At 37.7% G+C, this 19,401-nt stretch overlaps 1 protein-coding gene across 8 annotated transcripts in view; it reads right to left on the minus strand.

The window, feature by feature from the left end:
• Nucleotides 1-19,401, minus strand: part of LOC143250855 (eukaryotic translation initiation factor 4 gamma 3-like) — a 153,876-nt gene that overhangs the window by 127,184 nt on the left and 7,291 nt on the right. For 4 of the 8 annotated variants that reach the window (XM_076501966.1, XM_076501963.1, XM_076501964.1 and 1 more), the window contains 2 exons: nucleotides 8,277-8,317; nucleotides 6,128-6,385 (listed from right to left, as the gene is read on the minus strand). In XM_076501966.1, coding sequence (XP_076358081.1) covers nucleotides 6,128-6,319 — 192 coding nt within the window. In that variant the 5' untranslated portion in view covers nucleotides 6,320-6,385; nucleotides 8,277-8,317. Of the gene's footprint in view, nucleotides 1-6,127; nucleotides 6,386-8,276; nucleotides 8,318-14,063; nucleotides 14,102-19,401 lie in introns of all 8 variants that reach the window. The other 4 variants (XM_076501961.1, XM_076501962.1, XM_076501959.1 and 1 more) reach the window with 2 other exon arrangements.

Here is a 19,401-nt window from a genome sequence, read left to right on the forward strand (position 1 = left end):
TCACCTGAAGTTGAACTTTCCAGTCCTGGTTTCAAGTTATTTGATGTTACAGCCATTTTCTAATTTCATATCGAACTAGTTGTACTTTAATTCACAAAGAGAAATCATATTAAAAAAAAGATCTAATTTATCAATTAAAAACTTAAATAGCATTAAAAAGATCAATGGCCTTTAAACAAACTAAAAACATTTGTAAGATGGATAATGTCACCATCGCCAAAGGCACTGTCCAACGTTATGGATAAATCTTGGGATAAAGCAATCCTAAAATGATGCCGTCGTTGAGAGTTGTAATGATGGCAAGATAATAAAATTTAGCTTGTTGTGACCTGAGTGTCACACAAACAACCCGTTGGTGCATCAATCCCAGATAAAGAAAATGATGGGTTAAAAAAATGTGACCAATGCATAGTCTAGTTAGAACTTCCTCTTTCCAATTCTCACAGAAACAACATGGCCAAAGTCCAATAGAGGGTTTTATCTGAAAAAGCTTGTTTTTACATTGCTCACAGTCCAAGTCGACTACCATCTGGCATGGAGCCAGGCCTTGAATACAGGACCATAGTCCATGTATGAAACAAGCACAGTAGTGATGGTGCCTTAGCAGACAGGTTTAGCTGCAATGTCTGCAAGCTCATTCCTACAAATACCAATGTGGCCCGGAATCCAGAAGAACTGGAGAGAAGTAGATGTTAAAGAGAAATGGGCCAGTTGATTTTGAATATCAGCGAGATCAGGGTGAGAACTAACATGAAATGATTCTAGAGTCAGTAGAGGACTAAGCAAGTCAGTATAAATTGTACAATTCAAGTACTGCTTAGCTTCTATGTGATCCAGAGCAAGAGAAATAGCATACAGTTTCTGTGCACAACCACTGAAGTACAACAAACAATGACAGAGCCCACAGAGTCACCTGATTTTGAACCATCCATATAAATGGGAATTGATGGATGGTTCAAAAGATGTTCAGTGAATAAAAGATGGTATTTCCAATCAAGAGTATCTGCTTTTCTCAGATGACTTAAAGAATGGTCACATTTGGGGATTGTAATAAGCCATGGTGGGATGGGATGACCAGTGGATACAGCAATATTATCCAAGGACATCTACGTGTAGTCTCAGTGTAGTTCCACTATTAGTCATTTGCGTGTAGTCTCAGCGTAGTTCCATTGTTAGTCACCTAAGTGTAGTTCCATTGTTAGTCATTTCAGTGTAGTTCCATTGTTAGTCATCTCAGTGTAGTTCCATTGTTAGTCATCTCAGCGTAGTTCCATTGTTAGTCATCTAACTGCACCTGGATACAAAGGCCAAAAGGAATAATGGCAAATTGTCTGTTCTGAAAAAGCAAGGCTCACTGAGGAAGGAAAACACAACCCCAAGTGGGATGCTGTGGTAAGGATCAAAGTTTCGAGGCATAGAGTAAAGACAGTTGCAAACTGCGGAGATGTAGAGGAGGTTCATGAGTCTCTGTGTACAAGCTTTGGACTGGGGAAGTGTAGAAAGCCCAGGAACAGAGCCAAAGTCTCTGATGATAAATTGGGTCCATCATCTTTAAGGCTGAGGTCCTGGCAAAGCCACAGGTCAGTGACTCATAGTCTAGTATTGACCAAATAAAAACACGATATATCTTTAGCACAGAACATTGATCTACTCCCCAAGTGGTGGAGGAGAGGACACAGAGGATGTTCAGTGCTTTTGTATATTTGACTCGTAACTGCTTAATGTGTGGTATAAAGATCAGCTTATGGTCAAAGATAAACCCCAAAAACTTTGTCTCAGGGACCACGGGTAGCACAACTTCATAGACACAGAGTTCAGGATTCGGGTGAATACCCTACTGGCAACAAAAGTGCATGCAAACAGTTATACTGTGAGAAAAGTTAATACCTTTTGCTGTGGTCCACTTCAGTAAATGATTGAGGGCAGTCTGTAGCTCCCACTCAATATATACCTCATGTTTGATGACTGACGTGAGATGTGAAAGTCATCAACATAGAGCCCATTTGCAACAGTAGGAAGGAGTTGTTTAGTGATGGCATTAATCTTTATACTGAAAAGTGTGACACTCAAAACACAGCCCTGAGGGACTAAGTTCCTGTAGAAAAAAACAGGAAAGTGTCAAACCCACACAAACTTGGAATCGCTTGTCTATTAAAAAATGTTTAATAAAAATGGACAAATGACCACATAACCCATATAAGTGGAGGTCTCATATAAGATCTTGTTAAAAACAATTAGAAAAATAGCAAGTGAAGCATAGATAGATGGCACAGCATCTTGTAGTGTATATAATCAGGTCTGACTGACGTACTGCCAAACTGATGAAAGGCCACTTTGGGTTCCACCAGTGTAAAGGGGCAATTATAGTCATAGAGATCACCTGCTTGAAAGGAAAGAGGTGATCATTCTGCTTGAGTCTTGATGACTAAGAAGGTGGAGGATGAAGCAGAATGCTAGATACCTGGCAAAAGCTTTCACCAAGTTTACTGGCAATGCTCCAAGCATCAGCTACTTACTGGCCATCAGAGAGCAAGATCGAAAGGTTGGCAGAATTATACTGCCCACTGACCTTTCAAATCTTGTCTCATATGACTTGGTACTGGTGGTAGAAGAGATGTTGACTGTGAACATAATCCAAGATTCCTTCTGGCTTTGACAACTCACTTTCAGAGCATGTACATGGGCCTGCTGGAAAGCTTGCAGTTTGAGAGAGTGCAATACCTAGCTTTTGATCCTTTCATGCCATGTGGCAGGCAAGATTCCACCATGACAAGTATATCGTGGAAAACATGTGGAGGTTTTAGGAATACATTGAACAGCTGCCTACATAATATAGTCAGTCGCTGCTGCCACCCAGTCATCTACTAATGGCTTACAGATAATGGCAGGATCAAGTTCTGTAAGAGCAGTGAAAATGGGCCAGTTGATTTGATCCAGCTTCCACTGGGGCATGCAGGTCGGGTGGCATCGACCACAGCCAGTCCTCTAAAAAATGATCATTGCCTTGTGGGTTACTGTCAACCCTCCAATGAAAGTAGGAGAATAGTGAAGGGAAGTAAACTGAGATATAAATAGCAGTAAAGAACTGACTAAGTGCATGAAAATAAGTGTAAGAACAAGTATTGAAAAGAGAAAGATTGTGATCCGAGAGCATACACTCTACAAAGTGACCCCTTCCAACAATATCAGCACCTACCCAGAGGAGATGATGTCCATTAAAGTCCCCCAGGATTACAAATGGAGATGGCAACTGTTCAATGAGAGCATCAAGGTTTGATTAATCATATGTCTCTCCAGTCAACTAGTAGAGAGAGCAAACAGTGATGGTACGACCCAAGGAAACACAGATGGCTACAGCCTCCAAGGATGTGTTCAGTGGCAAAGATAGGGTGGGCATATGTTGATCAACCAGTAGTGCCACCCTTCCATGCACTTGTCCATCACACAACCTGTCACTTTTGTACAAAGAAAACTTCCGAAATGTGACTGTATCAGCAGGTTTCAGAAATGTTTCCTGGAAGGAAAAACATGCAGGATGGTAAGAAGCAATTAGTGCTTTGATGTCATCTAGATTAGAACATAAACCTTGACAGTACCACTGTATCAAAGAAGCCATTTTTATTTACGTGTAAGCGAAGTGGGTGGAGGTCCCTTTTGTTTTTGACCATGTTTTTTTTTTCTTTACTTTCTTTATACAAGGGAAGTATACCAATCTCCATGGATCCTGTCCTGAGTCGATTGGGCAGGTCTCTGTCACTGGAAGAGGATTCCAGCAACTAACAACGTGAACAAATGATCGTTTTGCATCTTAGGGCAGGAGAAGAAGATGTACCCAAGGAAATGCCCATACCCAAAACTAAAGGAAATGGATCTTGGGGTTTCACTGAATGAATGTTAGGGACAGAGATGGGTATTGATGTTGATTTATCAACTTTCTTAACCAAGGATCTAAAAAGACTTTTCATTTGGTTTGAGAATGATTCTTTCGGAGGCACAAAGAGATCCATCTGCACTTCTACTGTAGTAATGGAACAAAGTGCAGCAGCATACATCTGAGGTGATGTGGTGCACAATAATTTTTCAAGCTTAAGGGTAAGTAATGTTCTGAATTGTTTTCAAATGCTGCACATTTTTTTCTTCCAACCACTTGGGGCAAGAATGAAAGTAGGATGGGTGAAAGCTGTTACAATTAACACAATGAGGGTCTGTTTCACACTCATAGGCATCATGGTCCTTGCCACCTCAAAGAGCACACATCAAGGAACCATGACATGATGTCTTCGAGTGACCGAACCACTGACATTGGAAACATCTGAGAGTGTTTGGAATATATGGCCGTACCTTGCAAATAAGATAACCTGCCTTGATGGTGGCAAGTGGACACAGTGATGGTACAATCTAAGGAAACACGGATGGTTAAAACGAGGACATTGGTCAGCAACCTAATTCCATCTTTGCAAGTAGAGGTATGCCTCACTGCAGAAACTCATTGGGTGAGGTAGCCAGCTAGAATCTCTGACACAGGGATGTTCTTCAAATCCCTCTCAACAATAACTCCTCATGATGAATTCAAAGTAGCATGGAGATTAACCTCAATGGGTATATCTTCAATCACCTTTGAATGCAAGAGGAGTTCAGTGTGTTTGGGAGTGGATGTTTCCACCACTATGTCACCAGAACAAAGCTTTTTGACTGACTTTGTAGAATCAGCAAGTCCTTCTAGTCCATTCTGAAAAAAATGGGAGACATTTGCCCAAAAGATTTGTCTGAAAGAGAACATAATATAACAAAATGAAGTAAAGGCATTACAGATGTTGTAGATTGCTGTTCAGAATCTTCAAGATGTGGTCATTTACCTATGAAATGTTTTTTCACTATTTTATTTAAGTTTTCATTCAGGAGGATCCATAATAAAGGAAGAATGTTTCGGTTCACACTGACCCCACCCGTCATGAAGCCCTATGAAGGGACGCACTACAGTACCAAACAAGGACTCTGTAGCAACAGCAGGATTTCAAGAGCACTATACCCAAACACCAACATCAGATACAATGTTCACAACACCCGTTGAGAACATCCAACACTGGTATTCGACTGACCCTAGGGAGACATCCCAAGACTGCCCACCTACAGGAATTCAAGGCCAAAGTTGTGTGTCAGAGTTGGATCCCTCAACTCCAAGGATCCTCTCCTCCCCTTCATGGGTCACCAAGCATGACAAACACATGAGTGGATGTTTGGATCCCAGAGAAGGTAAACTGAAAGAATAGAACCTTCTCTGAGAGGTCCCCTCACTCCATACAGGAATCCACACTTAGGGGTTATACAAAGTTCAATCTGCTTTTAGCACAGCACCTTAGCTACACAGTTCAGCACACTAACCAGTGGGATATGCTGCACAAAAAATAAATAAAGAAACAGATAAATATTCAAAAGATTAGTTACATTACTGCCACTGTCAATACTGAATGGCACAACATATTGAGGTAGTTTTTAAATAAATATCACCTTATACTTAAAACCTGTGATGCTATCAACCCTTTTCAAAAATGCATACATCAAAGTTAAATACTTTTATTTTATAATGTTATATTAATCATAATTTCAAAACATAACTTCTTTCTTTATAAGTATTTCAGAAGTAATTTAGGCAGACAATAAACTTTGATTAAAATACAGGTTGACATAAGTTATTTGTTGTTAAATTAGATATTACACTTGTAAAAATTCAAAACACCATAGAAATCTATCACATCTATCAAAGTATATGTGTAAACTTGCATCCAAATCTGATATAAACCATTTTAACACACGAAGCTCACCGCACTTCAATGTAACTCAAATATATGGAATAACATATAATTTATCAATTAGCTTTTTACCCTGTACACATTTAATTTTTAAATGTAAAGCCAGCTTCACAGGCTCAATAGTATTTACTAATGCCTGTGTAGGTGTAACAAAAATTATATGAATGTGAAATTACACCCCAATTCCAATTTAAATCTATAGTGTTTAAGCAACTTTGCACTAGAAAGAAAATGCCAAACTATTTTCATGCATAAAGATTACACTTTGCACAACCTGATTTTATTCATATTCTAGAATAACATTAAAGCCAGCTCACCCCTATTCCTGCTTGTTGTCTATGAATATGTCCATGGTGCTGATGAAGACCACTTGGCTGGAATTGTGGCCCTATATTATCTGCTGTCATAGGAGCTGGCATGCCTGCTTGAGGTTGGTGTGGTCCTGCACCTGACAAGTATTGGAGTGCAGGTGGTCCACCCTGCCCTTGCAGGGGACCAGGTTTACTCATGTCATGAGGAGCCCCACTTGATACATGTTGTGCTACCCCAGAAGGAATCTGGTGAAGCCTTTGATTCTGTAAACATAATGAAAAGATATTTATCTTTATGTTAACAAAAGATATATTACTGGTCTCTTAAAATTAGTTTTGTTAAAATCCAGACAGTTTACACATCTGGTCACATACATAGTTATTATATTTTTATTTTATGAACTTAGCTTGCAATATTTTTCATGCTAATATAAATTTATGATCAATTGTATACAATACTTAAAATATATGGGAAATTACTTTTAGTAATTTTTCCTCTTTTTTTTTAGTTGGATAAAAATTGTTTTATTACATTTTGGAAAAAAATCAGTACATTTCAACTTTTATGTAATTCTGTAATGGTGTCTAGAACACTAACAATGTTTTATTAATAAATATTTTAATACTAAGTGAGAAGGAAACTTATTCATAATACAGTTTCTCATTGACAGTGATAGTCTACAAGAAATATTAACAGTTATGATAATGTGATAAGTAGGCATATAATGACTGTTTATAATTTGCACACAAAAATAGTTTGATTAATTTACTAAGTATCTAAACATAGAAATATTTCAGATACTATAAACTGGTTGGAACTTTACAGACACAATGTACATGAAATTTGCTGTTTCGCTAAATATGTTTAATGTTCTTCAGTTTACCAATAAATATGAAAAACAATTGATATGTAGAATAGTGTCATGTTACATAAAATATAGAGAAATATGATGAGAAAATTTGAAGTCTAACAACTTAAGAGTAAAAGTAGAGAAAAATGTGTAAGAATATGTGAACCACACTACATCTTTTATGCCAGTGCCAACAAGGTCTTTGTCCAACAAAATGATTCATCAGTTTGGCTGGGATATGCAAAAATAACAGTGGCTAAGATACATCATCAAACTACTTGAACAAGAACTGTTATGGCATGAGCAATATTATATTGTCGATGTTAAGGTTTATAAAGTTTATTTATTTCATTTACATATTACACTTAGGATCAATACTGTAAAAACTTACAAACCTTAAAAATATTATTAATGTAAAATATTTTTGTAATGCTATCTAGTAATGCAGTGACATTTGTTTAATCAACAGAAATGGGGAAAAAAAAGGTTTTAAAAAATCAGATTGATCAGAATGATCTAGCAAAAACTAATGTACCTTCAGTAATGGATAATGATACATCAAACCAACTAACTTCACACATCGAAAAGGTTAAGTAAAAATTGATATTAAAGCTATAATCTACAGAAGTTCACACTTTTATGATTACTCTTCCAAAATCTTAATCAACAACACTACTTCAATTTTTTGAATGTTTATTCTAACCCATAATAGTAGTATGTTAAATGTCTTGAAGACTTAACTTATGAATGCTCTTTTTAATTTTTTGTTTTTTTATCATGACACTTAGAATTAAATCAACCTAAAGCAGTCATTTTCTGGATACATGAAAGAACTTCAACCAAAACATGTATAGTGATAACTATCATAGAGGAAATATAATTTAAAAATAAATTAACAGTGATGGTCCTCAAAAGTGTAATATCTTAAGAATATTAAAGTTGGGAAAGTATTTTCTTAGTTTATATCTTATAAGCAAATATAAGAAAGGTGAACAAGAATACTTCAAAAACAATTTTAAATATCAAATATTTCAAGTTCTGACAAGAGTTTAAATAATAATTTTGTGGTATGTGATAATATTTACTGAACAAGCTATAACTGAAAATTAGGTCTCTCATTACTGACTGCCAAATCTACATATACATTGTAAGTCATAAAAATGCATAAGGATTCCTAAAAGTTCTATAATGAAAAAATTAAAACAAATATGAGCAGACACTTTACGAAATGATTATACACTCTGCTAAACAGAATTTTATCCCAATATCAATAACAAATAAATTGAACTTGAGAAACAGCCTACTTGTTGTAGATAAGGGACCTGTGTTATATATTCTTCTGTTCCTGTAACAAAAAGAACAAATAACAGTGAAAGAAGTTTACGGATTAATAAGGTACAAACACACAGGCAAACAAAGTTTAAAACTGGATTGTAAATTTTACTTTAATATTGTGTGTTTCTAAGTAAAACGAAATAATTTTGTGGCACTTCTGATTAGTTTGTTCAAAAAATAAATTTAAAAACATTTTTAAACTTACCTTAAAAAAGAATATACTTACAACTTCAGAGTTAACATCTTTCTAAACTGAAAGGGTATTTCCAATAACACTTACCTCCACTGACACTTATAGTTATCACTCAACTGCCCGTTTTCCAACATTGCCCATTTAAGCACTGATCTAATTTTTTTCACTTGCTCTAGTCTTTTATACCTCTTTCAATTGCCCTTAGTGATATTTTCTCAAGATACTTTCCACCTACTGTATATATGAACCTCATTTGTGTAATTTTATTACTTTCTCAAGACTGATACCATCCTAGTTTTTAACCCTTAGTGGGGAAGAAGGACAGCAGAGTATCAACAACAGAGGTAATTATTACTGGAAATACATTTTCAATTTTGAAAAAAATATTAACTTTCAAAACACATTTACCTCTGCTGCCACTTACAGCTACAATCCCACACTGAGAAGATGGAGGGGCCAAAAAGAGTGTTATCTATACACAAGGTGTTTGCAAAGATCAGGGGTATACCAAGATAAGAGTGGTACCCAAGTGACTGAATCACACTACATACAGAGCAGATAAGCTCTTAAACTTGAATGTTGTTCCTGCATCAAGGGTGAATTAGTATATGAATAATCATCACTATAGGTCAACTTCAACCAGATGGCCAAGATTCCTCAACACAGAATAGAAAAAAGGGGTCCTGGTCATGATATTCCATATTGCTGGCTAAGGCAAGTGGACTGCAGTGTTATATATAGAAATACTTTAGATTGGATCCCAACCTGTAGCCACAAAGTGACAAATTCTGAACTACCAGAATCACAGTGAGAAAGTAAGCAACTCCCAGGCAAACAAAGTTTCTCCTCCACCTGATGAAGGCTGAAAGTCGATACCCCAGGCTTGGAATGACTGCATCATGTATGGCTTACTCAATCAAAGGAAGAGAACACATCTACTCTGGACTTATAAACATTCATCATCATTCTCCATCTGCACAGACAAAGTGTTCCATTTGGCCCCAGACTTATGGAGAGGGCATGGAACACTGTGTCAAATTAAGTACTTAGGAAAGGAACACTGCATTTGTAATCACAAGAAGATAGTAGGTCTCCTTCCCTGTACAATATGTTAAACCAATACTGAACAAAAGAAGGGTCATGCACACCTCAACCAGCTAGCCAAGCACAAAATCTCAAGTAGTATTATAAGTAGTTTCCCATATAAATTGGTGCTGCCCCCATTAACACCTGAAAAACACATACAGGGACCTAGGAAGGAGGGTTCCCAACTCTGCCCTCTTCTCCAAGAGTGGAGGAAATCACACTGAAGGAAAAGCCTCCATCAACCCCCTCAGCAACTGGAAGCTGGGTGTGGTAAGGAGTTCCTAGCTCCACTAATAAAATCTGGAAGAGTAGTGAACATTGGAAAACCCTGAGAAAGTGTTCTAGAAACAGTGCAATAGATGAAATAAGTTCCTGAAACATTTGAAAGCAAACCAACCTCAGTTTATTCAATCTGATGATTGGCAGGAACAGGCAGGATCCCCTTTAGCTATATCCATAATAGTCCATGTGTGGCAGTCCAGCATAAAATATTAATACCATCTGATTGACTTACAGAACACCTCTTACTACAAAACTTGTTGCAACCATTAGTATATACATTGAAATTGATTTGATAATAGCACACCTATCTCGGCAACAATCAGTACAGAATGGGATCCACTGAAAAAGAGGTAAGGAACCACCCTAGAAAGTAAAGAGACAAAAGGAGGAGGAAAATACCCCTCCTTATAATCTATCAGACATGGTCAAAATGTCCACAAGGGTAGGCAAAAGTACTAAATCATGTAAATAATGTGAGAGAAAAGTACTGGGAGAAGTTCACACACTAGTCCACACAGTGTCCATCAGCAAGAAATTCAACTAGGCAACTATAGCCAAAGAATTGTGGTGAATCTGACAAGATGTGACTCACAAAAGTTTCCTTGCCCATAAAAAAAATTCTGAATAAGCAAAATAGATAAATTTGAGAAGCCACCTCATCAAAGTAATTGAAAGATATCAATAATAAAATATCAATTTCTAGCATTTTGAAAGGAGATAACAAATGCCACATTATACCTCAGGACTCTTACAGGACATAAATTTTCTGGGTTTGATCAGCCACAGAGATGAGAAAGAGTTCACAAGTGAATCAGTGAGAAGGGTTTATCCCTTTTTTGGCTGTTACAGCATTAGGATGAAAGGACCTATGAGGGTATAAACAGTACATAAGTGCACTGATAAAGAATCCTATAGGTATGTAGTGCAAACGAAACAAATAAAACAGGGCATTTAAATATCACCTTAATATTCCAGTAGGGTAATGGAAAAAGCTGTTTCACACAAAGGACTCTAAAATGATTTGAGAAGAACAGGCATCACTGAGAATTCAAATACTTTCTAGTTTTTTGAACATTAAAAAAAGTACTCAATAAAGCTGCCTTACATAAACCAGCAGGGGATAAGCTAGACCTTTATCAACATCCAATTCAAAAACAAGAAATGGTGAATTTCCTTGTATGACACCAGTGGAGATAAGTGTGCCATTTCTCTTAATAAATGACAATTGTGGATCTATGGACAGATTGACACAAATATAAGGCAACTTTGACAGTCAAACCCTGATGCAATGTGAAGGACCTCATAAGTTCCATACATGTTTGAGCTTGTAAATGTCTGGTTCTAGAATGTTGGATCAAAGTTGCCTAAATAAAGATAGCCAAAGAGGAGGTAGCAGAAGTGGACAATCTTGAAGATACTGTAGAAGAGGTAATCATGGATGGGCTAGACAATGTGGGGCTACAAACAATACTCAACAAGATATGGATTGAATTACACTCAGAACTTTTGGTAATGGCTGAACTTGGGGAAAGGCATATAGATGTAATCCTATCCAATCTTTAGAGAATGCATATATTTCCAAAACCCAAAAATGAGGTACCAGGGACTAAAATGCCTGTAGTTAAGAATTTCTATGAGTGGTAAATGAATTGATCATTGGAGTCACAAAATAAGAGCTCATTCACCAGAAAACCTCACAATGGAGCATCCACTCAGTCAGGAGAATTTGGCTGGACTGACACAGGTGATCTAATGTTAAATTCATCACCCCTGGAAAATGACTAGCCAGGAGGCTCATATGATGGGAGTGATTCAAGTAGAGAATATCTAATGTTTGAAAAGAAAGATCCTGAGAACAGCTGCCTTTGAACAAACAAATGAATCATTACAATATCCCTTTCAATAGATTAAGATCTTGAACCACTGCCTACTGAACAACAAGAAATTCTGAAGTACTTATGTAGAAGGATGATTTGTCTTCCATCCATAGACCTTGGAATTCCTGACCATCAATATACTTTCCACTCCATAACCTGAAACCAGATGAGAGTTAAATTAAGCTAGGATATGTGGGGTTCTAGACTGTACTGCAGAATTTGTGCACAACACGAAGATGGTGGTAGGTGTGTAGAGGTATGTATCTGTATCATTAAACTTGGTTATCCACCAACCTAGTGGAAATGCCAATGTAGGTTGAGAAAGGATTCTATTGTGAACCTGAAAAGATCTACAAATTGGTTGAGACAAGAAAAATTGATGATAGGCGACCAATCTCTTGTCTTCTTAGGCACAATAAATAAATAGGAATAAAATTCCAGAAGAGCAGAATAAACTCTCCCTACCATCCCAGAAGAATTGGTGACTCTCTGGCAGCCTTAGAATGAAGATCCATATTCTGCAGATCTACTGGGAGTGGAAATACCACTGGTTGGGAGAATAATGAAGGTGGAGAAATGAACTGAATGACCAACTCCAACAACAGAAACTGAAATACCCATGGATCTATGGTGAAGGCATTCCATATGTCCAGAAAATGTTTTAATCTTGCTCTCAGCCACACATGGTGATCACCAATGCCATTGGTGACTCTCTGCCTGAGTGGAAGAGCCTTGAATATAAGGATGGAATCTATTCTGAGTACCAACAGAAAAAGGAGTAAAAGCCAGTAGCTGCAACACATGACAAGCACTCATGCCATGATTTCCACCAGGAGCCAAAGAAAGTCTAGGGACCAACAATGACAAAGAATAATTCAAACAAGAAACACCAATTCATGATTTCAATACCTCTTGGATGCTCGCTAATGTCAAGGGATGAAAAAGAGAAGCCTCATATAACTCATGGAGGGTTACAGTAGATAGATAAACTTCCTCCAACAAATCATCTCTGCCCAATAAATCCCAACAACATAACAGCCAAGAAACTGACAATATTAAGAATGTAGAAGCCAGCAAAGGACCCAATTTGTCCTCTAATTAACGTGCAAAATGGTGGTTCGCTTCCAAAAAAATTTGGAAACATCTAAGAACAGTAGTAAAATTCAAATGAATATATGATGAAAGCTGTGATCTGTTCAAATTTATCAGGGTGTTCAGTTTGGAACCCCATATATCCAAAAGAGGATCAAATCCTTCAAAATCTAAATATACATCCTCCTGGTAGTGGTAAACAAAAGCACGATGCCCAGAAAAATGTGTAGAACAAAGCATAGCTGTTCCATCATGAAATTCAACAGTAAATATCCTAGTATGAACAGAAATATTGGGTAAAGGAGGAAAAACTAAGTAGTTACCCTCAAATCTTTCAGCCATCAAGAAAGGAGTAAATTCAAAGGTAACTGGAGAAAGCCCCAAAACCCCAAAAATCTAACTGAACAGCTGAATAAACCGAGCAAGAGATTGGAGATGGCTGATATTGATAGACAATACTGGTGGAATAGAAGTGGGCTGATCAGTTTCTATACTGAAAACAGTAACCTGTGAATCCATGTCAAACAATGACATGCTACAAGTTTTTTGTAATAATAATTATTAAATATAATTTACATAGAAAGCCACTAGGTGACTCAAACATCACAATGTTAATTGTCACAGCCATTCTCTAGAAAAATCTGTGTCTAAATGCTTTGTCAAGAAAAAGTGATAAAATTATCTGAATGAGGTGCTTACATACAGCACTTGGATAGACGGTGCATTGGCACAGCTAGAGAGTGCCACACGACAGATATCACAAAGGTCAATTGAGTGGGGTTTAAAAGACTAGGCCAATCAAGAAGAAAATCAGATGACTGCTTAGATGGGAAAAGTTGAAACCTTGGCAGTCAAGTAATAGCTATAAGTGGCAGCAGAGGTGTATTTTGAAAATATTGTGTAGTTGTTCAAAAAATTTGTACAAGAGATATAAGAGTATGGAATACTGAAGTTGGCACATGTACCATCAGTTGACTTAAGAAACCTTAACTGAGACTACTGACAAAGGGCACTCAAGACATAAAAACAACATAACTACCAATCAGGTAAAAATACAAAACTGAGTACATAAAAAAAAGGACATTTAAATTATGTTTTGTACGAATATAGTTATCAAATAATAATTGCTTATAAAGTACAACTTTAGAATCTCATATGTGGCTCCACATTCAGTTATCTACTATACGATTCTTAAATAAATTAGAACTCACTGTATTCATACTTACTTCCAAATTGTTGAGGTGCAGGCCCACAAATATGAATACTTTAATATTGTTAAGAAATGAACAACAGATACAGTACAGATGGTTATACTTCCCAAGAAAACATTTAATTAATAAGACACAAGAAATAAATACAATAAACAATACCACACATTTTATTGAACTAAAATATCTCCACTAAGTCACAAACTTACATTCTTGTTAATATGTTCTGTCAGTACTAAACTCAAAACTCTGCAATGTAACTACACAGTTTAAAGAAAAACTATTTGAATAAAACATGCTTATGTTTATTACTTGAACTCTATGCCTAATTAAACTTATTACCTTTGATCACTAGTTTGGAATAAAAAACAAGACTAGGTGTTTGCTAATTACATTTATCAAATCTAACATAATATACAGCACTTTCAAATAATTATCACTCGTTTCATGACTGAAATATATTACTAATTTTTTTTACAAAGATACACAAATATTTTATTCAAGTAAAAACACTTGTTTTCAAACTAAAAAATAATGAGACCCAAAACTCTTACTATAAAAATCAACTACACAGAATAAAATATAAAACACTAATTTTATTTGGGATATAAATATGACTTCTCAATTATTGAAATCAAAATATTAACAAGCATCCAAATTTTCAAATGCAAAACACTTTTTACTCCATTGATTGATTGATTTAGTGTTTTATGGCACAAAGCAGCGAGGCTATCTGCACCAGACATTCGGTAAAAATGTAAAAAAAATTTAAATAAATAAATGTAGTAATAGACATAAATGGAAATGAAGGTAAAACAAAAAAGTATAAAACCAATGTTGACACCTAGTCTACAATGTTAAGATTGAAGGCAGAGTTTCAGAAGTTGTAAGGTATTGACTCTAGCAAAAAGGTAATGATCATAACCCGCCAGGAAGACTAACAGGTAAGTTCAAGAACCAACGTCAGTCACCTGAAGTTGGTCTTTCCAGTCCTGGTTCCGGGTTATGCGTCATAGCAACCAGTATCAAAATGTAAAAGAATAGAAGTTTTAAAAGATACATAGCAAAATTGTAACAATGAGTAGCCAAATGTCCAGTAAAAAGATAAAGTCAAGTAAATGGAGTAAAATTTGTAAAAGTAAATGAAGGTAAAAACAAAACAGCAATTAAAACAGAAAATGGTGTAAAAACCAATGGTGACATCCAGTCTTCAAAGTTGTAAAATATTTACTCTAGCAAAATGGTAATGATCATAACCCGCCAGGAAGACTAACAGGTAAGTTCAAGAACCACCGTCAATCACCTGAAGTTGGCCTTTCCAGTCCTGGTTCCGGGTTATGTGTCATAGCAGCTATTATCAAAATGTAAAAGAAAAAAAGTTTTAAAAGACACTCCGCAAAATCGTAATAATGAGTAGCCAAATGTCCAGTAAAAAGATAAAAGTCAAGTAAATGGAGTAAAATTTGTAAAAGTAATTGAAGGTAAAAGCAAAATGGCAATTAAAACAGAAAATGGCATAAAAACCAATGTTGACATCCAGTCAACAAAGTTGTAAAGAACTACCTGTAGCAGAATGGTAATGATCATAACCCGCCAGGAAGACTAACAGGTAAGTATAAAAACCACCGTCAGTCACCTAAAGTTGGTCTTTCCAGTCCTGGTTCCGGGTTATGAGTCAATATGGCCAGAACTAAAAAGTTAAAGTAGTAAAAGTGTGAAATGATATGCAGCAAAAGTATAATAACAACTCGCCAGGACGACTAACGAGTAGTTCAAACAGTAGCGTTAGTCACCTGAAGTTGGCCTTTCCAGTCCAGGTGTCGAGTTATTTAATGTTCTGGCCATTGTCCAATGTCAAATTGAAGGAGAGAGATTAAAACTGTAAAAAAGGAACCACAATTAAAATGGTGAAATGAATAAATATGCAACACTTAAATGAGATTAAAAAGATTAATGGCCATTAAAAATTAAAACATTATCAAGGTGGACAGAGTCACCATCACCAATAACTCTGTCCAATGTTACAGACTGACCCTGGGAAAAATATGTTTAAAATATTGCCGTCGTTGAGAATTGTAACGATGGCAAGAAAGTAAAACGTGGCTGATAGTGATTTGAGTGTTACACAAACTACACATTGGTGCATCAGTTCTAGATAAAAGAAAATGATGAGTTAAAAAACTGTGACCAATGCATAGCCTAGTGAGAACAACTTCCTCCTTCCGAACTTTACGGAAGCTAGATGGCCAAAGTCCAATTTTGGGTTTGATTTGAAAAAGTTTGTTGTCACGTTGCTCACTCCAAATGGACTGCCAGCTGGCACGGAGCCGAGCCTTGAAGACAACACCATAGTCCATGTACGGAATAGGCATAGGAGTGATGGTGCTGAAGCAGACATATTTAGCTGCCATGTCTGCAACCTCGTTCCGCGAATACCAACATGGCCTGGTATCCAGAAAAACTGGATTGAAGTAGCTGCTAATGAGAAATGGGCCAGTCGGTTTCGAATATCAGCGAGAATAGGATGTGAGCTAACGTGTAGCGATTCCAAGGCAAGTATAGAACTAAGTGATTCATAATAAATAGTGCAGTTGGAGAACTGCTCAGCTGCAATATGATCCAGGGCAAGAGATATGGCATACAGTTCAGCAGTGAACACAGAAGCTGTAGAAGGGATTCTGCGCGCAACTACTGACCCATAGCAAACCATAGCAGAGCCCACTGAATTACCTAATTTGGAACCATCTGTATAAATGGGAACTGAATGATTGTTTGAAAGATATTCGTTGAATAAAAAGACAGTACTTCCAATCTGGAGTATCTGCCTTTTTTAGGTGACTGAAAGAAAGGTCACATTTGAGGGCTGTAATAAGCCATGGTGGGATAGGCCAACCTGTGGAATCTGCAATGTTATCCAAGGACAGACCCAATTCATCCAATTGAGCCCGGATGCGAAGGCCAAACGGAGCAATGACAGATCGTCTGTTCTGAAAAAGTATTGCCCACCGAGGAAGGAAAACACATTTCCAGGTGGGATGCTTTGGTAAGGAATGAAGTTTCGAAGTATATTGTAAAGATAGTTGCAAACGGCGAAGGTGTAGAGAAGGTTCATGAGATTCAATGTATATACTTTGAACTGGAGAGGTACGGAAAGCCCCAGTGCAGAGTCGAAGTCCTTGGTGATGAATGGGGTCCAGCATCTTTAAGGCCGAGGGTCTGGCAGAGCCATAGACCATTGATCCATAATCGAGTTTCGATCTAATAAGAGCACGATATACCTTTAACATTGAACAGCGATCTGTCCCCCAACTGGTAGAAGAGAGAACACGGAGGATGTTCAGTGCTCTTGTGCATTTGACCCGAAGCTGCTTTAAGTGTGGTATAAAGGTCAGTTTACGATCAAAGATAAGCCCCAAGAACTTGGTCTCTGGGACCACTGGCAGCAAAACTTCACCGATATGAAGTTCAGGATCAGGGTGAATACCCCCGTCGATGGCAAAAGTGCATGCATACGGTCTTGGAGAGAGAGAAATTAAAGCCATTCGTCAGAGTCCACTTCTGTACACAATTGAGGGTGGTTTGTAGTTGCCGCTCAATATATCTCATGTTTGATGACTGACACGAGATGTGAAAGTCGTCGACATACAGCCCATTCGCAACAGTGAGAGGGAGTTGTTCAGTGATGGCATTTATCTTTATACTGAAGAGTGTAACACTCAATACACAGCCTTGAGGGACTCCAAGTTCCTGTACAAAAGAACGGGAAAGTGTCGAACCCACACCAACTTGGAATCTCCTGTCCATTAAAAAATTTTTAATAAACATGGGTAGATGGCCACGTAACCCATATGTATGGAGGTCTCACAAAACGCCATACCTCCATGTTGTGTCGTAAGCCTTCTCTATGTCAAAGAATATTGATACAAGATGTTAGCGGTTGAGAAAGGCTTCTCTGATAGATGTTTCAAGACAAATTAGGTGGTCTGTGGTGGAGTGCTGTCGACAGAGCCCACACTGGGTGAGCGAGAGGAGGTTGTTTGATTCAAGAAACCAAACAAGACGAGCATTAACCATCCTTTCTAAAGTCTTACAGAGACAGCTCATCAAAGCAATTGGACGGTAGTTTGAAGGAATCTTGGGATCTTTCCCTGGCTTAAAGAAAGGTAAAATAATAGCCTGGTGCCAGACATCAGGAAAAACATTCTCCTGCCGGATCCGGTTGAAAACAATCAGAAGGACATCAAGAGAAGTAGGAGATAGATGGTGCAGCATGTCATAATGAATATCATCAGGTCCAACAGACATACTGGCAGATTGATGAAGGGCCATTTTTAGTTCCACCAGGGTAAAGGGACAATTATAGTCAAAGAAACAGTCAGATCGAAAGGAAAGAGGTGATCGCTCTGCCAGAGTCTTGATGGCCAGGAAGGTGGAGGAACAAGCAGAAGTGCTAGATACCCGGCAAAAGCTTTCACCTAGAGTGTTAGCGATGTTCGAACATCAGTCACCTCCGACCATCAGAGAGTAAGATCGAGAGGGGACAGAATTGTAGTGCCCATTAACCTTTCGAATCCTGTCCCATATGATCTTGGAACTGGTGGTAGAAGATATGCTGGTTGTGAACTTAATCCAAGATTCCTTCTGGCTTTGACGTCTTACCCACCTAGCATGTGCACGGGCCTGTTGGAAAGCAATGCAGTTCGAAAGTGTGGGATATCTACGAAAAGTATCCCAGGCCCGCTTTTGAGCCTTCCGTGCTAAGTGGCAAGCAGGATTCCACCACGAACAAGGATATCGTGGAAAACGTATCGAGGTTTTAGGAATACACTGAGCAGCTGCATGTGTAATACAGTCAGTTACTGCTGCTACACAGTCGTCTATTGATGGCTGATTTACGATGGCAGGATCAAGTTCTGCGAGAGCAATGAAAGTGGACCAGTCTGCCTGATCCAGCTTCCACTGGGGCACGCGGGTAGGGTGGCATTGACCACGGCCAGTCTCTCTCAAAAGGATTGGAAAATGATCACTGCCTAGTGGATTACTGTCAACCCTCCATGAAAAATGGGAGAATAATGAAGGGGAGCAAACTGAAAGATCAATAGAGGTAAAGGACTGACTAGGTGCATGAAAGTAAGTGGAAGAACCAGTATTGAAAAGAAAAAGATTGTGATCAGAGAGCATCCGCTCTACAGATCGGCCCCTCTCCAACAATAATAGCACTTCCCCAGAGGGGATGATGTCCATTAAAATCCCCTAGGGTTAGAAATGGAGATGGCAATTGTTCAACGAGAGCATCAAGATCTGATTGATAATATGTCTCTCTAGGGGACAGGTACAGAGATCAAACAGTGATGGT

Source organism: Tachypleus tridentatus, chromosome 5, assembly GCF_004210375.1.
Source record: "Tachypleus tridentatus isolate NWPU-2018 chromosome 5, ASM421037v1, whole genome shotgun sequence".
Taxonomy (NCBI): Eukaryota; Metazoa; Arthropoda; class Merostomata; order Xiphosura; family Limulidae; genus Tachypleus; species Tachypleus tridentatus.